Source organism: Arvicanthis niloticus, chromosome 3 (genome assembly GCF_011762505.2).
Source record: "Arvicanthis niloticus isolate mArvNil1 chromosome 3, mArvNil1.pat.X, whole genome shotgun sequence".
Lineage (NCBI taxonomy): Eukaryota > Metazoa > Chordata > Mammalia > Rodentia > Muridae > Arvicanthis > Arvicanthis niloticus.
This window is the reverse complement of record NC_047660.1, coordinates 83303104-83320689: the sequence shown is the minus strand read 5'-3', so window position 1 is coordinate 83320689 and position 17586 is coordinate 83303104. Positions and strand designations below refer to the sequence as shown.

Below are 17586 nucleotides of genomic sequence, written 5' to 3'. Positions count from 1 at the left end.
CTTAAAAAAATATTTTGGGTGAAATCTCCAGGGTGCTTAGCTCTGTGGAGTGCTCAGGAAAGGAGTCCGTCAACAACGTAAGACTTGAGAGCCCCATTGCCCTCATATGAGAGGTTTCTGGAAGCAGCCCTTCCTTGCATCTGATGACTGGGCCTCACTTTTGTCTTCCTCCAGTGGTAGGGTTGTTTGTTGTTTGTTTTAAACCAGGCTCGTACCTGGTTTGGGTCTGTACCTAAGCCTAGGTGTGAAAGTCTGGGGCTGGACTAGCCAGGTGTTGTGAAGGTATTTCCTCAGAAGGGAAGTATCCCCCACCCTTACCTGGAGGGAAGAAGGCCAAGGGAGGACGGAGGAGGCAGAAGGGAAGAAAGAGGAGGGAGAAGGGAAGAGGGAGGAGGGAGAAGGGAAGAGGGAGGAGGGAGAAAGGTGCAGAAGGTGCAGCAAAAGATTAGGAAGTTCAGAACGCAACAAACTTCTTCCCCAAGCTGAAATTGCCAGGGGAGGGGACTCTGGTAAAACTGCCTGTAAGTTGTGCAAGGCACCCTAAGGGTGTAAACTTCTCTTTTTCTCTGCTTCCCTCTCTCTCTCCTCCTCCTCCTCTTCTTCCTCATTCTTTTCTTCTTCCTCCCCCTCCTTCTTTCTTTCTTTCTCTCTCTCTCTCTCTCCCTTCCTTTCTTCCTTCCTTTCTTCCTTCCTTCCTTCCTTCCTTCCTTCCTTCCTTCCTTCCTTCCTTCCTTCCTTCCTTCCTTTTTACTATGTAGTGCTAACTGGATTGGAACTCCACATACAGACTGTTCTGACCTTGAACTCACAGTGCTCTGCTTGCTTCTGCCTCCTGAGCACCAGGGTCAAAAGCATTCGCTCTCATGTCTGATTCTTTCTCTTACTTAAAAAAAAAAAAAAAAAGGTTCAGTATTTTATTTTTTACTTATTTTTAAAATGTAATTTATTTTATTTTGTGTGTGTGGGTGTTTTGCCTGCATGTATCTCTATGTACCACTTGCACACAGGCAAGAATAGGCCATTAGATCTATTAGAAATGGTGTTACAGACAGTTGTGAGTCACTATGTGGGGGATAGGAATCCAACCTGGGACCTCTCGAGGAGAAGCCAATGCTCTTAACTGCTAAGCCATCTCTTCAGCCCCTTATGACATTTTATTTGGGGGCAGTTCTGGGACTCGAACTCTGGGCCTCTGGGAGCAGCAAGTGCTCTCAACCAATGGCCAGCTCTTTAGCTACCAGTGATGCAACTTTCAAGAGTCATCTTCCATGATGGGGGTGGTTATGGGGCTCATTGTCCTTAAATCACTCCTGTTCTTGTAACCCTCATCTGTGTTCCTGTAAGTACTCAGTAAACTCCCTGCTTTTCCAACTGGTCTAGGATGGAATCCTTTCTTTGATCTGTCATTGGTGTTCTCTCAGAGATGAAAAGAGTCATTCACCTCTCTTCAAGAAATAAAGAATCAAACCAACCCAGTTTACCCTTTCTGAGTCAAAGCTGGCTTTCATGGTCCAGGCAACCATAAAGCAGCCAGAGGCCTGTTCTCTCTAGAGAATGCTCTGAGGCCTTCACTTGGTGCTGCAATGACATTTTGAATGGCTGGTTTTAGACAAAGATGGGGTGAAAACTTTCTGTGGGCTTCCCTGGCCCCAGGCTGTCAAGAGCCAGTTCTGGAAGAGTCTAATGTTCTTTGAGACAGAATATACAAGTTGGGACCCTAAGTCCCGCAGGACTGGCCACATGGAATCATGACACCAACTCCCTGCAGTCACACCACCCTTCTTTATTTGTAACAAGGGAGCATCCTCTTCCCCATAAAGGTCTTGCAGATGGCCCTGGTGGCATACAGCGTCATCCGCCTGCATACGAGGAGAGCATGGCAGGGAGTGGTGCTCCTAACAGTTCTATATCTTCACCGTCCAGCAGGAAATCTCTTTTCCTGGGAGCCCTTCTTGGTAACTCAACTTGATCTCTCTGGGGTAGGAAGACAACAGAGAAAACATAGGTAGGTGGCTAACCAATCTCAGGTAAGATGAAAGAGATGAGTGGTGCGGTGGTTATACACTGGAGCATGGAGTGCAAGAGGTCTCAAAGTCCCTCAGAATTCCCTCTGATACAGGTCAGGAAGGCCCAGTTGCCCAAGGACTATTCAAGAGGATTATTTGTGATGTCTTCTGGGCCCAGAACTTTGGAAGTTTGAAAGGGGCAAGAAAATCATGGTACTGCCCACAACCTGGAGTCCAAGCTGACCATCCTCTGCGGGGAGTCATCCTTTCATCTATTTTAAGTTCCTAAGCATGGACAGGTGTGGGATTTTGTAGATCCCAGCTCTCACCCTCCTAATCCATACCCCACCATTGCAGGGCTCAGTGGCCTGTCTGTCCAGTTACCTGGTAGCTTGGTAGTCGACTCCTTGAACTCTGACTGTCCGTTTTGTATTATCTGGCCCAACGGGTGGATCCCAGACACTATCCCGGTAAAACTGACCTGAGATAAAGGGTAGGTTGGTGAGGGTTAAGGACAGTGAGGGAGATGGGCAGAAGTGAGTGGCATAGCCTGTGCCCAGTCATAGCTGGTTTTTAAGGGCAAGTGGCATCATACCAAGCTCCCCTTTAATGTTGCTGGAGAAGTGTTGAGTGTCATTCAAAAGCAGCATCAGTCCTCTCTGAGGGTCATCCAGGGACAAGAGGCCGATGGTGACTTTGTCTGGGCCACTGAGCTGTAGGAGTCCCATCTTATCCATGGTCATCTTCAAACTGCAGAGAAACACCAAGCCCTGAGCAGGAAGGCAGAGACACCTGCATGGTGGTGTCTCAGTAGGCTGTGCCCCGGCAGCAGGGTGGGGCCTCTGCCCTCGACCAGGAAGTCATTGTGTAGCCTTAGGCAGAGAGCCCCTTTAATCTTCTAGGCTCAGTTTCCTCACCAGCAAGACAGTACTACAGCGAGCTTACTGGTGTCTGATTTCCCTGCATCGTTTGTAAAAGAGGATACGAAGTCCTTTGCTCTGGCTTAAGTTTGCTTTCTCATGAGTGAATTTTACAGTTTCATTGGGGGTGATTGGTAACAGTCACTGTCAATTTGACTGGACTGCAAAGCACCTGGAATATTCATAGAACTTATCTCTGGATGTATCTATATTTTTTGGACGTTAAGTGCAGGGGAATCAGTTTGAACTTGAGCCATACTAGCCTACAAATTGGGGGTGGACGGAATAGATGGGAGGGAAGAGATGCTCTTTGTTTCAGGCACTCTCTGCTCTGCCATGCCCTCTGCCCTGCCGGACTGAGGCCTCCTGTATGGACAGCATAAGTCCTCCCTCCCTCAAGCTGCTTCCTGTGGGCTTCTGCTCACAGCAGCAGGGAGTCTGCCGCACCTATGTTTTCATAGCTTAGCTAATCTGCTGTCTTCTTGCCAAAGCTTCACACAGCTTGACGATTCATTTTAGTTGTCAACTTGATTGGACTGTGAAATGCTTAGCAGATTACAAAAGAACATTTTTTTTTTTTTTAATGCATCGACCAAGGCATTCCCACAGCCCGTTGGCATGTTAGAGAGCAGCTCAGCAGGAAGGGTCACCCTGCATATGGGCAGCAGCATGCATTAGGGTGGGGGCCCCAATGGCACAAAAAGCAGAAAAAAGTTTTCTAGGCCAGCTAGACCCTCTGCTTTCTCCACCTCTTGGCTGCCATGAGGTGAGTTGCCCATGCTTGCTTCCCCTTAGGCTCGCCGTCATAATGATCTGCACAGGTCCAGAAGCAACAGAACCTCATACCATGACCTGAACAGTGGCAAAAAAAATAATCCTTCATCCCTTGCTCCTCCCAGGTGGGTGTTACAGCAACTAGAATACTCCCATGTTGCGGGTGAGAGTAGCATTCATAAGCCCTGATGTCAGGCCTCGGGCTTTTCATGAATGTCATCTTGAGCTCAGCAGGCAGTACATGTATGTAAGAGACTCTGTACCATCTGATGGCAGATGTTCCCTCAGCTACTTCCTTTCAATGGGTTCCTCAGACCTCTGACTCAGAATGTGGATGCATCTAGTGACTGGTGATGGAGCTAAGAGCCAGAGAGCTATGTGGCTCCTAACCATGCCACCTTTCCAGAGACTAGTGACCTGAGCGACTGATGAGGTCCAGGTCCCAGGACAATGCCTCCAGAGCTGCAGGACATTACAATGTACCCCTGTCCCGCCAGGAGTGCAGCCTACTGCAGGGGACTCAGAACCAGCCACTTCATCTGTGGGCTCGGGCCACCTATTTTCACTGACGTCATGGCCAGTACAGCCTGGGACTTACCCAGGTAACATAGAGAACAGTGTCCTCTTCCACCTGTACTCAGTGTTTTTTCGGCTCCGTGTCACCACTAATCGTTCAGGGGTCGCATAGATCTGCAGGTGAGGCTTCTGGAGGGTCACTTCAATCCATGAGAACCCAGTATTCTCATACTTACCAGTCACCTCCAGCCCTACAAAGGCCAGACCAGAGATTTCAAAATCAATTCAGAGCAATAGCCTGAACAAGGAGTCTCCCCTGACTATGTCCTTCTGGAATGGGGTCCCCAGAAGGGTCTCTCTGCTCAGCAACACTTCAGATCTGTTTCTTCTTCTTCTCCTTCTCTTCCTCCTCCTTCTTCTTTCTTTTTTGAGACAAGATCTCACCTGGTAGGCCAGGCTGGTCTGGAAACTCATTATGTAGACCAACCAGGCTAGCCTCAAAGTCACAGAAATCCTCCTGCCTCTGTTTCCAAGTGTGGGGATTAAGGCTGTGTGCCATCATGCCTGGCTCAGATCTAGTTCTTATAATCTCTCCACACAGCCTTAGTTACCCGTGGTTTTGACCTCAGATCCTGCTGACGACCACCCTGCTAGACTTTGAGAAGCATGTGAATATGTATGTGTGTGTGTTTGCGGGGGGGAAATCTTGTTTCAAGTACGGAAGCATTCGTCAGTCCTCTGCAGTGTGCCTGGGTCCTGAGCTCGCTGTATGGCTGAGAGTGAGGTGGAAAGTTCCTGCCTCAGAGAGCAGAGAGGTTCCTGAGGGATGACGTAGAAGATCACATGATTCTCAGAGGCATGAGGGAGCTGTGGCTCTCCCAGGGTATTTTGTGGCTCAGCATGCTCATCCCTGTGTCTGCCTGGACACTTCAGCTTGACCAATGAGGCTATTTCAGGAATATTGAGTGCGGTCTGGCTAACACATCTGCTTCTTCAACCATTCCCCTCCACAGTACTATGAGGGACCCATGGAGATACATGGGGCATGTTTTCCTCAGCTCTGTCTCCTCTATCGGGAACATCTTTACCTCAGCCCATCTAACAATCTTGAGTGACCCTGTATAGATCCCTGACTCTAGACAACTTCCGCCGTCTCTCAGTTCTGGAAATTGACCCGTGAGTGCAGGCCCTGTGGAGTTCCCAGTGAAAGCTTACTTGTGGCTATGGGAGGGAGGGCTTTTTTTGGTGCACAGGACATTTGCCCATGCTGGGCGTGTTGCTGTGGTTAGTGGTTAAGTCATATGAGGTCTGGGTTTCAATGTAGATATCTGGGATTCATCTCTTACCTTGACTGGGGTCTACAAACAGCTTCATGGGCTTCTCAGAATGTAAGATATCCACACAGAGCTGGTCCACACTGGGTCCCAGAAGCGGCAAGATGACAGTAGGAACCTGGGGGTGGGCTAAAATAGCCGATATACAGTTCCTGGGGCAGGAAGCAAAGTCTAGGGGGCAAAGGTATGTGTGTGGGGGGGTGGGGGAGAGAAGGAATGCTTACCTGGGTTTGGGGATTCCTCTGGTGTGGTGCTTTCTGAAAGAAGAAAAGGTCTGGGTTCAGGACATTGTGGAAGGTGGAAGGTGACCGTGGCTGTGGCTCTCTCTCCACTTTAACATATACAATACCATGTAACAGGTTAGAGAGACCCAGGGTTTTTCCTTTTCAATATCTTCTGGAGCTACTGGTGGGGAGGGGCTCTGGTAAGGATATCTTTGTGTTTTTTGTTTGCCTGTTTGTTCATTTGTTTGTCTGTTTGCTTTTAGTGCTGGGGAGCAAATTCAGGGACTGTGCACTTGAGGCAAACGCTTTATTACTAAGCTTGGTCACTGGCTTCAGTACCTTTATCTTCTTCCTCCAAGTTTGGTAACATAGCTAGTCTTGGGCCGACTGGATCTTGTGATGCTGAGGCGAGCATGAGCACAGGAACATTGGACAGAAAGGGAGAGGCCGTCAGGATGCAGGACCTTCTGCACCTGAGGCCCCTGACCATTCCTTACTGTCAACCAAGCTCAGGCCTGAGGAGCAGGGGGGATTTCAAGGAGATGGGACCCAATTCAGTCTGAGTTCAGATTGGGAACGGGAAGCAGTATAAGGGACCATAGTTGGTGCTGGAAATGGGAAAGTCTTCCTTCTCCATCATGGGGAGTGGATCCTCAGGGAACAAAGGAGGTATAAAGTCTTGCTCTGGGGGAGGGAGGCCTGGTGGCCAGTAATTTGGTTAGGAAAGAGGTGCCTCAAGACGGAAAGAGTTGGCCATGGTGGTCTAGAGAGCCTAGTCATGAGCCTTCTTGGGACCCAGAGTTCACAAGAGAGGCTACTCTGTTAAGGCTTGTGGGCCAGCAATCTAGGGACAGAGCAAGAGCCAGGAGAGCTCATTCTTGAGATAAAATGCTAAGGACAAGGCAGAGAGAAGCTGGCTGAGGGATAGAAAATCAAGGGCAGGAAATAATGGACTTGTCCCCAGCCCCTGGCTCCTGGCTCTGCCTTAGGACAGGGTCCCAGCTAGGCCTTGGTGCTTTCTCTCCCTCTATGGGTTAGAGTCATTGAGCTAGGAAAAGAAGGAAGCCCACTGTGGGTCAGAAAAGGGGCTCACCTAAGGATGGCAGGTCTAGCATCCTTCCCAAGGAAGGCTGCTGGCTGAAGTCAAAGCCAGAAGCAAAATGAGGAGGTCCGGGAGGCCCAGGAGGTCCGGGAGGTCCGGGAGGGCCAGGAAGTCCAGGAAGTCCAGGAGAAATGTGTTGTCTAGATGCAACAAAAGCATCGCCGGGTCTGGGCCTTATCTGGAACCTACTTCCTACTTTTAAAACATCGACATGAACAGTTTCTCACAGGCAACATCCTGGGTCCCCATAGCCAGGACTAGGAACCTCATGTCAGGAGTAGGCTGTAGAGAGGGTAGTAGCCCCTGTTTCCTTCTGGAGAGCCTTCCCTAGCCAGCACATAAACACTGGTGGAACTCTTCCCCATGGAGGGTCAACCCTCCCTGGGCAGTGCACCTTCAGTCACCCTAATTGCTGAATCCTTTGGGTCAAGTAAGAGTCTAGATGGCTAACTCCTAATTAAACCCACCCGGTCTTTAGACACAGGCCTGTTACCAGCCAAGTGACCCAGGCTAGGCACTCTCCGTCCACAGCCAAACACAGAGCCCAGCCTATATCCTGGCACAGTTCTAGAGACCTCCCTTTCCACCCCATTGTCCTTGGTCACCTTTCAGTCTGGTTATCAGTCTAGCTCCTTTGGTAGGATGAGTGAAATCATGGCCTTGAGCTGGAAGACAGTGAGAGTTGGGTTTAACTCTTTGGAGCCAGCTCTCTGGGGCTCCATCCTGGATGGGGTCTGTGTACCTAGAGTCCAGGACAAGATCTGAGGGGTGGCCAATATTTGGGTGAGCAAGCAACTAAGGACACCAGTGTGTTTGGTCAGATGACACCAGCTCCCAGCAGTGGGGGAGATGTGGCCCTCAGAAAGCTGGTGGACCCTACATAGGCAGGCCTTTGAGCTCTGAGGCCCTGACCTGCTAAGAGGAGCCTCTGCACTCCATTGTCTATTCAAAGAAACAGAAAGCGAAAGAGGCAGGTATTATGGGTGGTTTTGCCACTTTCAGGAGCTTTTGCTTAAACTTGCTTCCCCAGCCCCAGACTGAAACGGGTACTCGGGTACTCGCAGTGAGTCTAGGGGGCTGCAGGACCTGTCCTCAGTTTCCTCCTTTGTGAGTTAAGATGGGTCTCTGGGAGTCTACAATGGCAGGGTCAGGGGCGTGGTCTGAAGCAGTGGTGGCTGAGACCCAGCTCCACACTCACCGACTTCCACAGGCTTCTCAGCAACTTGGAATTGTTCTTGACCTTCAGGTTTGGTGACCACCATGTGTGTGAGAGGGGTGACAAAGTTGTACTTGAGTGACAAGTTCAGAACTTGGGCCTCGATGGCCTCTAATTCGGCACCTGACGCTGAAATCCTGTGGGTAGAATACATGGGAGCTCAGGATGTCCCTGGGTGGAAGCCACTGCAATGGTTTTCAAGGGTCAGGGCCACTCACCTCTGCTCCAGCTGTTGCTGTATGGTCATCAATGCCCAGATCCTCTCCATAAAGTTGTGAAAGATGTACTTGGGGCTCTGGAACTCCTTCTCTTGTTGGGCTACGCTGGCCTCCGTTTGGAAAGTGACGTTCTGCATGTGCTGGAAAGAGGTGCCGGTCCAGGCAGGGGCAGTGAGGGCCTTGGGCCCACAACTGCCCAGCCTGCATTGCTTTTGAGTATTGTGGAGATAGGAAGGGGGTTCAGGAGTATGATAGTCTCCCACAGATACTCTGGGGTAAGAAGGAGGTGGGGTAAATGTTAGCAGCTGACCAGGTATCCCAAGACTGCTGTGTAGTCAGGAGCTTGGGTCAGCTGATCTTTTATAAGAAGGGACAATAACTTCCAGGCCAGAGTAGAAGGAAGAGGTCTTAAACATAGCGTGGGGCAGAAAGGGTTCTGCTCCCCCAGACATGGGGAAAAGGAAGAGAAAGGAAAGGAAGGACCTTGCTCAGTAGTTAGCAGTGGGCTTGAGACTAGCACTTCAGAGCTCCAGAAAGCTGTCTGCTCCACATTGCCCCTCTGCTGAGGCTGGCCATCCTGGGACAATGACAGGAAACATGTGCCTCAGGAAGCATGGTCTGGCTGCTTTCTTCCCAGGGGAAAGGTGGCTATGGTCTTAAGTTGGCCTAGATAGCAGCCTAGGAAAGGGGGCAGAGAACAAAGATGCCCCAAGCCTCCTTCATCAGAAGGGCAGGCAGCTAAGAGGCCCTGTATAATCTTCTGCCCACTGTGCTGGTACCAGTCTCTCCCAGCTCTTACCCAGGGCCTGGCTTGCAAAAGCTTTGGTACATGAAGGCCTCAGGCATGAGTTTATCTTCTTGCGTGGAGCCCTAGATTCAATCCCCTGCACTAAAGCTAAAGTGTACACAATCCTGACTGTTATGTTTGAAGTCACGTTTATGATTACACGGGGCTAGAAAGTATTCCACGGTAACTCTATGAAGTAGGCACCTGAACTAACTACATTTGTGGTCAGGAGGAAACCAAGGCATGAGGAATTTAAGTCACTTGTCACCTATGCGAGGTGATGGAGGTTGCAGTAGGGACCAGCATACTTTGTCTGTCCTGCCTGGAGCTTGCCCTGCTCTCCTGCGAAGTGGGATTAGTTCTCTCTGTCTGCCCCACACCCTCAAAGACCTACTATGAGGACAGAGGGAATGGGGTATTGGGCAGAAACATCTGCTGCCCTTCTTATGCTCCACAAGAGTCAGGAGGTAGCAGGGCAGACCGAGTTATCAGTTTCTATATGTGCTAGCTTCTCTTATGAGCCGCAGTATGTTGTCTTATTGGATCTCTACCATGAACTCATGAAGCTAGGGCTGGTGTCCTTCAGGAAAACGGGAGGAAAAGGGACCTTAGAGACTCACTCAAGGTCAGTCAGCTGGAGTTTGGTATGGCTATTACTTGAGCATAGTCCCTCGGGTTGCAAATACGGAAGCTGCCCAGGCGGCTCCAGCTTCCCCAGGCTGTCCCAGCTGCCCCAGGCTGCCCCAGATTCCCCCAGCTGCCCCAAGGCTGCCCCAGCTGCCTCAGCTACCCTTTTGCTCCAGGATGACTCAGCCATGCTTACCATCTGCCCACTGACTTTGGCTAAGAGGACATCAGGGCCCTGGTCCTGGAGCTTCCCAGCCACCACCATCTCTGAGCCCTTAAAGTGGTGTTGGAAGTTATACCGCGTGACATCCTCCACAGCATCACTGGGGTATTCAAAGGCCACTGATAATAGCAGCGGATTGGCTACTTCATTGTAGAAGTCCTACAGTGTGGCAGGGAGTGGGGGAGGGGAATATGTCACAAAGGCCAGGCAAACAGGGTCTGCCTGATTGTCTGTATCCCACCTTGGACCAAACTGGTACCTGAAGCTGTAGTGCAGAGTCTGAGTCCTCATAGATGCGCCGGGCCAGGCCACCATTCTCCAGTGCCATCTTCTCCAGGAAAGGATAGTTCACATCAAAGCCAAACCCCAGGCAGAAGAGGCTATATCGCCCATTGATGGCTTTCTGTATGTTGTTCTGGATAATTGTAGGATTGGTCTCCCCTAGACTCACAAATTTGGGAATCGGATGAGAAAGAATGATTTGCTCAGCAGATATTTCTGGAACTTCAGAGCCAAAGGGGTTCTGACAATTCTCCCTCTCCCGCCCCAGGTTCCACAGCCGGCGTGGAAGCAGTTCCAGCCATTCTCTAGCATGCCCAAGAATGGCCACAGTGTCCTCACCCATAGTGGGTTCGCCGTCCGTGAGCAGGATGATGAGGGAGACACTCTTCGAGGGCAGCAGCTCATCCTGGTTGCTTCTGTCCAGCAGCTCCACAGCCAATAGCACTGCATCATTGATGTTGGTCCCTGAAGGACACAGACTCAGGGTTGGTCCCAGCCAGTGACCATGGGAGCCCCACTCTCCTAAGACACAGAAACACTCACATCCCTGAGCATGGATCTTGGAAGCATAGTTTACAGCCTGGTTCAAGTTTTTTTCTGTCGCTTGCACCAGCGACGGCTTCCATTGGTTTGCTTCCCCATTGAATACAATGATGTTGAACTGGTCTTGGGGGCTGAGGTCTTTCAAGATCTTGACTAGGGCTTCTCGGGTCTGATCAGGGGAGAGAAGACAAAGCAAGTGTCTCAGAGGAGCTCCCCAAAGGTGCATGATCCTTGGGGTAGTATCCTGGTATTTTAGGTGGGCTCATAGTGTATGTTTCAGGCCAAACTTGGCCCCAGAAGCCTCCACCCACGATGCTGGAACAGGTGAGGTGGCTGCTGGTCTCAGGGTCTGGGAGACAGACCTACCTGCTGGATTTTCTTGCCTGACATAGATCCGCTTTTGTCGATGACAAAGAGCACATTCTTGGACATTGTAGGAAGGTCCTCTGGGGCAAAGTGGTGCACAAAGTAGCCGTTCTCAATCTGTGGCCAGAGTGAGCCCACACTCAGGTGATCAGAATTTAAGCCCTGCCCTACCTCTGCCAGGCCTCCTCATCCCGGATCCCTGTTTTCCTTTCATGACCCCTCTCCATCCCAACTTCTCCCCTCCCCCCAAACCCTCATCATTTCTCAAAGCTCAACCCCTCACTAACAGAAGACTTAGGTACTCACTATCACCCTAGTACTCTGTCTATAACTTTGTTCCCTGTTTTAGTATTTGAGGCAGATTATGCTAAAAGACACAATGGTCCCAATCTCCATCAAGTGGGAGCACTTGGGGAACAGGGAGTAAAGGGAAGCACAAATATCAACATCCGCTATGCTTGCACGCAAGACCAAGCTGTGAGCCTCTAGGTAACAAATGCATAGAGGGAGACTCCACCAGGTCAGTGTCTGCAAAGGTAACCTGTTTCTGCCTCCAGAAAGGGAGTAATATTCAGGATCATCATGATTAAACTGCCTGTCTTCTGTCTGAGTCAACCCCTAGCACAGAGTACAAAGGAGGGGCCACCATTTCCCTTTTCCAGAACCTTCATGCTTAGACGTGTGAAGGGAAGACAGACTTTGAGGTTTTGCTGCTCTTGTCTGGAGTCCACCCACCTGAATGGAGCCCCCAGAGACAGACCGGTTCACATCATAGCGGACAGTGAAGTCCCCATTTATCACTGTGTCCTGCTCATTTTGAGACTTCCGTTGCTGGGAGAGTGTTGGCTTGAACCGGATATGTGCCTGGAGGAACAATCAGAGCTGAAGTCGGAAGGAACAGCGGAGCACGCGGCCAACCCTCTCTGTGTGCACGTCAGAAGATCAGATTCCAAAACGCATGTGGCCACGGGTGAAATCTCGAGGGGACTTTCATTCTGAGCTGAAGGGTGACTGCATCCATTTGGTACATGTGCGTGGGCATGCACATGTATGCATCCCACTCCTGGGGACGTGCAAGCATCTGGGCTCAATGCAATCCAGTTATCTCTTTTGAGGATCCTCTTATCAGTCTGCTCTCCCCCTAGACTCCAAGCTCCTAGAAGGACCCGCTGACCATCTCTAGGTCTCACTGGCCTGTCTTTTTGGTAGTGGCATAGACGCAGATCTCAGAGCTTTCCTGCTTAGGGAGCCTCCAACTGTTTTGGGAATCTAGCCCATCGTCTAAAGGCTGGGTGTCTTCACTTTATGGTCATAACATGCCCACCTTGGTCTTGTTCTGTGAAGTGGTAAGGGCATTTGACAGCTCCTGGGTCATGAAGGTGCTCTCTGTCTCCAGGATGCTGATACCCTGAGGCTCAAAGATGTAGATGTCCATCTGGAAGCGAGATATGTGTCACCAGGGACGCCATGAGGTAGGCTGTGCTCCCAGGAAGCCAGGCAGCAAGGGGAGGCTGCTTTAGTTGGGAGGGGATGGTCTATGGGGCTTCCTGGAGAAGGTAGTGCCAGGTACCTGAAGGTGCTTCACCAGCTGCTGTGGCCTCACTTTGAGGAGTAGCTCATACATTCCCAGTCGCCTCTGGAGCAGTTCCTGGTATATGAGTTCGAAGGTAATCTTGGAACCAGGGGCTACGTTGACTGACACTTCAAACTGCTCTGTCTGTCTCCCAGTGGTCCTGAGGGATAAGAACAAGAACGCATTAGGTCAGGTAGGGGATGTCTCCTGGAGGGAACAAAGCTAAAGGCCAAGGTAGGAGCAGTCTCTACCTATACACACCCTCCCCCATTGGCTCACTTGACGAGGCCAGCGCTCTCTCCCCGGCCCACTGCAGCACTGTATTGCTTCTGTGCTTCAGCCTTTTCTTTGACAACCCCTGGGTAGGTCACACCATCAATGATCCTAGGTAAGAAAGAGAACAATGATCCTAGGTAAGAAAGAGAACCTTTTTAGAAGGGCTTTTTCGGATTTTGGTGAGCTAGATGTGACTCCTGTCTTTGCCTGGGACAATGGCGTTTATCATGCACCTATGGGGTAGAAGACTCCATCTATGACACTAGAGTGGCTTTCAGTTATCCTGAGACATATGCAGTGTTAGTACACACAGGTGTTACTGTAGGGACAGAGCAGAAAGTTACAGAGGAGGCAGGATTGGGCTAAACTCAGTCTACATTCTGCTGCCCCATGGCCCTTATGAACTGTTCTGAAGCGCCAGCTAATCAAAGCAAAAACAAGAGAGTAAGGAGTTGTTCTTTACCAAGCCCTACATCTACCTCTTGTGTGGTCAGACTTGCACAGGAGGGAGACACAGAACTGAAGGCTGTGATCCTATTCCTTTTCCCTCTGACCGCCTGCTCAGGGCAGGCGTTGTAGGGAGCTTGGCATCTCTGGAAGCAGATTTGGGACACCTAGTGGTGGAGACTCCTGGGAATGTTTCTGGAAGTTATCCTTTGAGGTTGAGATGGAACTGTCAGGGCCATTTCTCTGCACAGAAAATGGCTGTTCCAGGAGTTCCTTGTGGAGTGAATAGGAACCAGTAAATGGTCAGCTGCTTGTCCTGGGAGTGGTAAGGTGGGAGTGTGTAGAGAAGGGGGAAGGAAGGAGAACTAGCTGAACCCACAGAACAGGCATCTTCCTTTCCCTTCTCTGGTCATGTTTAAGTCTTGGGCCAGATGGGAACAAACAGGGGAAGCCTGGCTCCTTCTGGATGGAAAGTTCATAGTTTCTCCAGACACTCTGCTGGGGTTTCTGGCCAGAGCGGGGAACATGGAGACCTGCCCTGCACTTCTCTGTCTCATGCAGTAAAAGATCCGAGGCCCACTGGCCTAAGCTTCAGGGTCAGGAACAGGAAACTGTTCTGGGGTAGAGGTGGGTGGGGAGAAAGGGAGGAGCCAACCACAGGGAACCAAGCCTGCCCCCTGCACCCTAGCTCTCCTACACCCCTAAGTGCTCCCCCTATTGGGAGCAGCCTGCCTTCAATGCCTGCCTCTCTGGGAGGCTAGAGCCAAGCATGGATTTTTGCCAAGTTCAACAAACATTGCAAAATAGATCAGGGCAGCGTTGGGAAGGGATGCAGAGGGCACCATAAGGGCTGCTGCTGGCTGAGTCTGTAGGAACCCTGGCAACTCCTGAGGAGGCAGAGTAGCTCTGCCTGCCCTCTGCAGTGACAAAGGGGACCCCAGGAAGTAGGGGTTATATTTCTCCAGCTGGAACCTGATTTTGGTGACTTCCTGTGCCCAGGCTAGCATTGCCCTAGGCTTGTACTTCTCAAGGCAAAGACTCCAAGACACTGTGGTTCTTGGTCTGTCACCTAGCAGTACTCAGTGAGGTGGGTGGGTGACAGGAGGGACAGAGTTATCTCTGGGCTTGATAACATCCTTATTCCCTGTGAGGCTGACTCGTGGAACAGTGGTCTCCCGAGCGCCCAGCTTGTGGGACAGTATGTCTCAGCCCCAGGGAAGTTGGAGCTGCAGGACTGGATTGAGGAAGAGGTAGGGAGACACCTACATGGAGAAGTTAGTGATGAAGGCTTTCCTGGGTAGCTCTACTTGGAAGGTCGCTTCTTGAACAGCATCGGCTCTGTTGACTACCCGGCTGGTGACAACAGTATGAGCAAATCGGGAGGAGACCCGGGAGTCCACCGTGAGGCTGTAGATGTCGATGCCATTCTGGACAAGGGACAGGAGGAGGGCTGGGTTGTTTACCTGATATCCCCCAACTCTTCAAGAGTAGGCTTCAACTCTGGTCCCAGACCAACCTCCACCCTTCATCTGGCCCGGATACTGTCTAGGCCTCCGGCAGAATTCCATCAAACATTTCAAGGAAGTTGGAGGCAGCTATGGACCTCATTCCCCACAAGACAGCCCCATAGAGCAGACCTACAGAGACCTCATGGGAAACAAAGCACATGGGGGTAACAGTGCAAGCCTGAGTATCTGAAATGTAAATAAAAATGTAAAAAAAAAAAAAAAATCACAGTGCAAGCCTGGAGAGATCACACTGCTCATCCCAGCAGAGGTGAGGGGCCCTGTGTGCAGGTTGGGCTCTGTCTAGTATGAGGGGTGTGAACAAAGTCTTTGATATTTGGAAACTCTGGCCTTAGTGAAAGTGGGAAAGCGTTCCTGCCACTGTCCCATCAGACAGTCACAGGAGCTGAGAGAATCTGGTGACAGTCAGGTCTCTGAGGAGCAATACTCTTCTTCATCAATGTTCCCTGCGGTGGACCCTCTGCCCTGAACCCTCCACTGGGTACTGCTCGACACATACGCCGTTTGCCCCAAGGCTGGTAAGTCCTTAAGAAGGATATGTGCACACATACAGACCCATTCCTCCACCTGCTCCCTGTGCCATGCTGTGCGCATACAAACTGTTCAGAAACTCATGGTTACCTGCCCCAGTTTAGCACAGAGGCATGGCATGAGTTGTTTACAGGTGAAGCATCAGCTCTGTACTGTGCATGGCACTGAACACTTCCAAGGTATTATAAGCTTGATTATCAACCAACTTGATTATCAACCCTGTGACTATGTTATATTATTACCCGCTTTCAGGTGAGAAACTGAGAGGTAGAATATATAAGTCATTCCCAGAGGTCACTCATCGAGAACAGAAGAGCTGGGCTCATAAAGCCACATCCTGACTTACTTGGCTCTGCTGTCAGCCCCAAGGGGCAATTGGCTCTCTGCTTTTGTCTATAAAGTGGCGAGAATAGGATCGTTCCATCTATTAAGTGAAGGAAACTTAAGGATCTCTGGGTACTGCCTGGTGACTAGTTAGCACCATGTCTTTGCACACACACTGACCCGCACACATGCCTACTTAATTACATGTAAACTCAGAGGCACTCCCCAACCTCCCAGATGTGTCTGCTCATTACCCAGCTCACACCACATGCTCACAGGTATACACAGAGGCCTATGGTACTGCTACCTTCTCGGCAGTAGTGGTCTGAAGCACAGCCAACAGTGAGGGCAAGAGCAGCACAATATTCCACATGTGGGCAGGGGCAGGGCTCTTCATCTGCCTTCAGTTGCCTGCCAGACTGCTTCTGAACCCCAGAGCAGGTGGGTTATAAATTGGCAACTTGCTGGTTGGCCTACCTCTGCTGGTGCAAGTTCTGGGAAATGCAGGTTTCCAAGCCAAAAAAATTCCAGAGGCCTCAGATAAGGAGACAAATGACCTATGTCCAGTAAACTTTGCTGATAGCAGGACATACCCTGAGAAGAGGCAGGCTCAGGTTGGAGCTGGGTATTAACATTCTACTAGTTAGGTTGAGAGTTCCAGCAATCACAACCTAATGTAGACATCCACCATGCTTTGTAGGGCCAGAGGCACCCAGCAGTGAGGGCAGTATGCTTTCAATGGGTTTAGCCCAGGAGGAAACAGAGGCTTCCCTAGGAGGACTAGGGCTGGAAAAATACCCTAGGTGGCTTCCCGGAAGAGACAGGGCAGTATTAACCAGGCAGGTAGGCATGCCTGTGAAATCCCCGAGACATCAAGAAGACCACAGAGGTGCCCGAGGACACTAGCAAGATTGGGTACTTTTTGGAGCAAAAGATGCTGGGCCCAGAAACTCCTGTTCGCTCTCTGGTAACAGACGGCTCCTTGGGTCCTATTAGTGTAACCAGGCTGCAGGTTCAAGCCAAGCAGACTCTCAGACAGGTCTGCAATTTGACAATACATTAGAGTTGTAAAGATGCACATCCTGAGCCTAGAGGTGTGATGTTGGATAGTCTGTGCAGAAAGGTGAGGCACTTGGATAGGGTCCCTGAAAGCTGTGTACAGGTAGAGTGTGGTGGGCTGTTTTTTGTCATAGCAGGCTCTTGAGAGTGTTACTTAAGAGCTGCTAATGCCCTTTCTCTGTAAGTCCTCAATAAAGTTAAAGTACTGATTTTTTAATTTTAATTTTACTTTTTATTGATTTTTATTGACATTACATCTTGATTGCAGCTTTCCCTCCCTCCTTTCCTTCCAGTCCCTCCTTCTCAGCTCACCCCCCCACACACACACTCATCCACCCCTCCTTCCCTTTCTCCTCAGAAACAGGGAGGCCTCCCATGGTTATCAACCAGTTGGGCATATCAAGTTGCAGTAAGATTAGGTGCATCTTCTATTGAGGCTAGACCAGGCAGCTGGTTAGGGGAAAGGGATCTAAAGGCAGGCAGTGTAGTCAGAAGTAGCCCCTGCTCCCACTCTCGGAGTCCCATATGAAGACCCAGGTGCACAGCTGTTACATGTGTGCAGAGGGCCTAGGCCTGTCCCATGTATGCTCTCTGGTTGGAAGTTCAGTCTCTATGGGTCATATAGGCCCAAGTTGGTTGATTCTGTAGGTTTTCTTGTGGTGTTCTTGACCTCTCTGGTTCCTTCAACCCTTCCTCCCCATCTTCCACAGAA

At 50.5% G+C, this 17586-nt stretch overlaps 1 protein-coding gene across 6 annotated transcripts; it reads right to left on the bottom strand.

Annotated features, from left to right (window-relative positions):
* Nucleotides 1–1763: 1763 nt before the first annotated feature.
* Nucleotides 1764–16281, bottom strand: Itih4 (inter-alpha-trypsin inhibitor heavy chain 4). 6 transcript variants are annotated; one of them, XM_076931342.1, is made up of 22 exons: nucleotides 16123–16281; nucleotides 14701–14861; nucleotides 12991–13095; nucleotides 12709–12871; nucleotides 12463–12573; nucleotides 11874–12002; nucleotides 11139–11255; nucleotides 10773–10941; nucleotides 10569–10694; nucleotides 10207–10388; nucleotides 9921–10106; nucleotides 8311–8450; nucleotides 8075–8229; nucleotides 7482–7541; nucleotides 6868–7071; nucleotides 6114–6176; nucleotides 5775–5807; nucleotides 5563–5679; nucleotides 4299–4467; nucleotides 2602–2756; nucleotides 2391–2487; nucleotides 1764–1974 (listed from the first exon to the last, which is right to left on the bottom strand). In XM_076931342.1, exons 1-22 carry the CDS (start codon nucleotides 16210–16212, stop codon nucleotides 1905–1907), a joined length of 2802 nt encoding a protein of 933 aa, XP_076787457.1. In that variant the 5' UTR covers nucleotides 16213–16281; the 3' UTR covers nucleotides 1764–1904. The 6 variants fall into 6 exon arrangements, with proteins under 6 accessions (XP_076787457.1, XP_076787458.1, XP_076787461.1 ...); XM_076931343.1 differs by having other exon boundaries at nucleotides 6868–7068; XM_076931346.1 differs by lacking the exon at nucleotides 6114–6176.
* Nucleotides 16282–17586: the final 1305 nt, after the last annotated feature.

Coding starts and splice junctions, on each gene's coding strand:
- Itih4 (XM_076931342.1), bottom strand. CDS start 16,212: ATGAAGAGCCCTGCCCCTGCCCACATGTGGAATATTGTGCTGCTCTTG. Junction 14,862..16,122: donor AGACCACTACTGCCGAGAAG/GTAGCAGTACCA, acceptor TCCCTTGTCCAG/AATGGCATCGACATCTACAG. Junction 10,695..10,772: donor CAAGATCCATGCTCAGGGAT/GTGAGTGTTTCT, acceptor TGTGTCCTTCAG/GGACCAACATCAATGATGCA.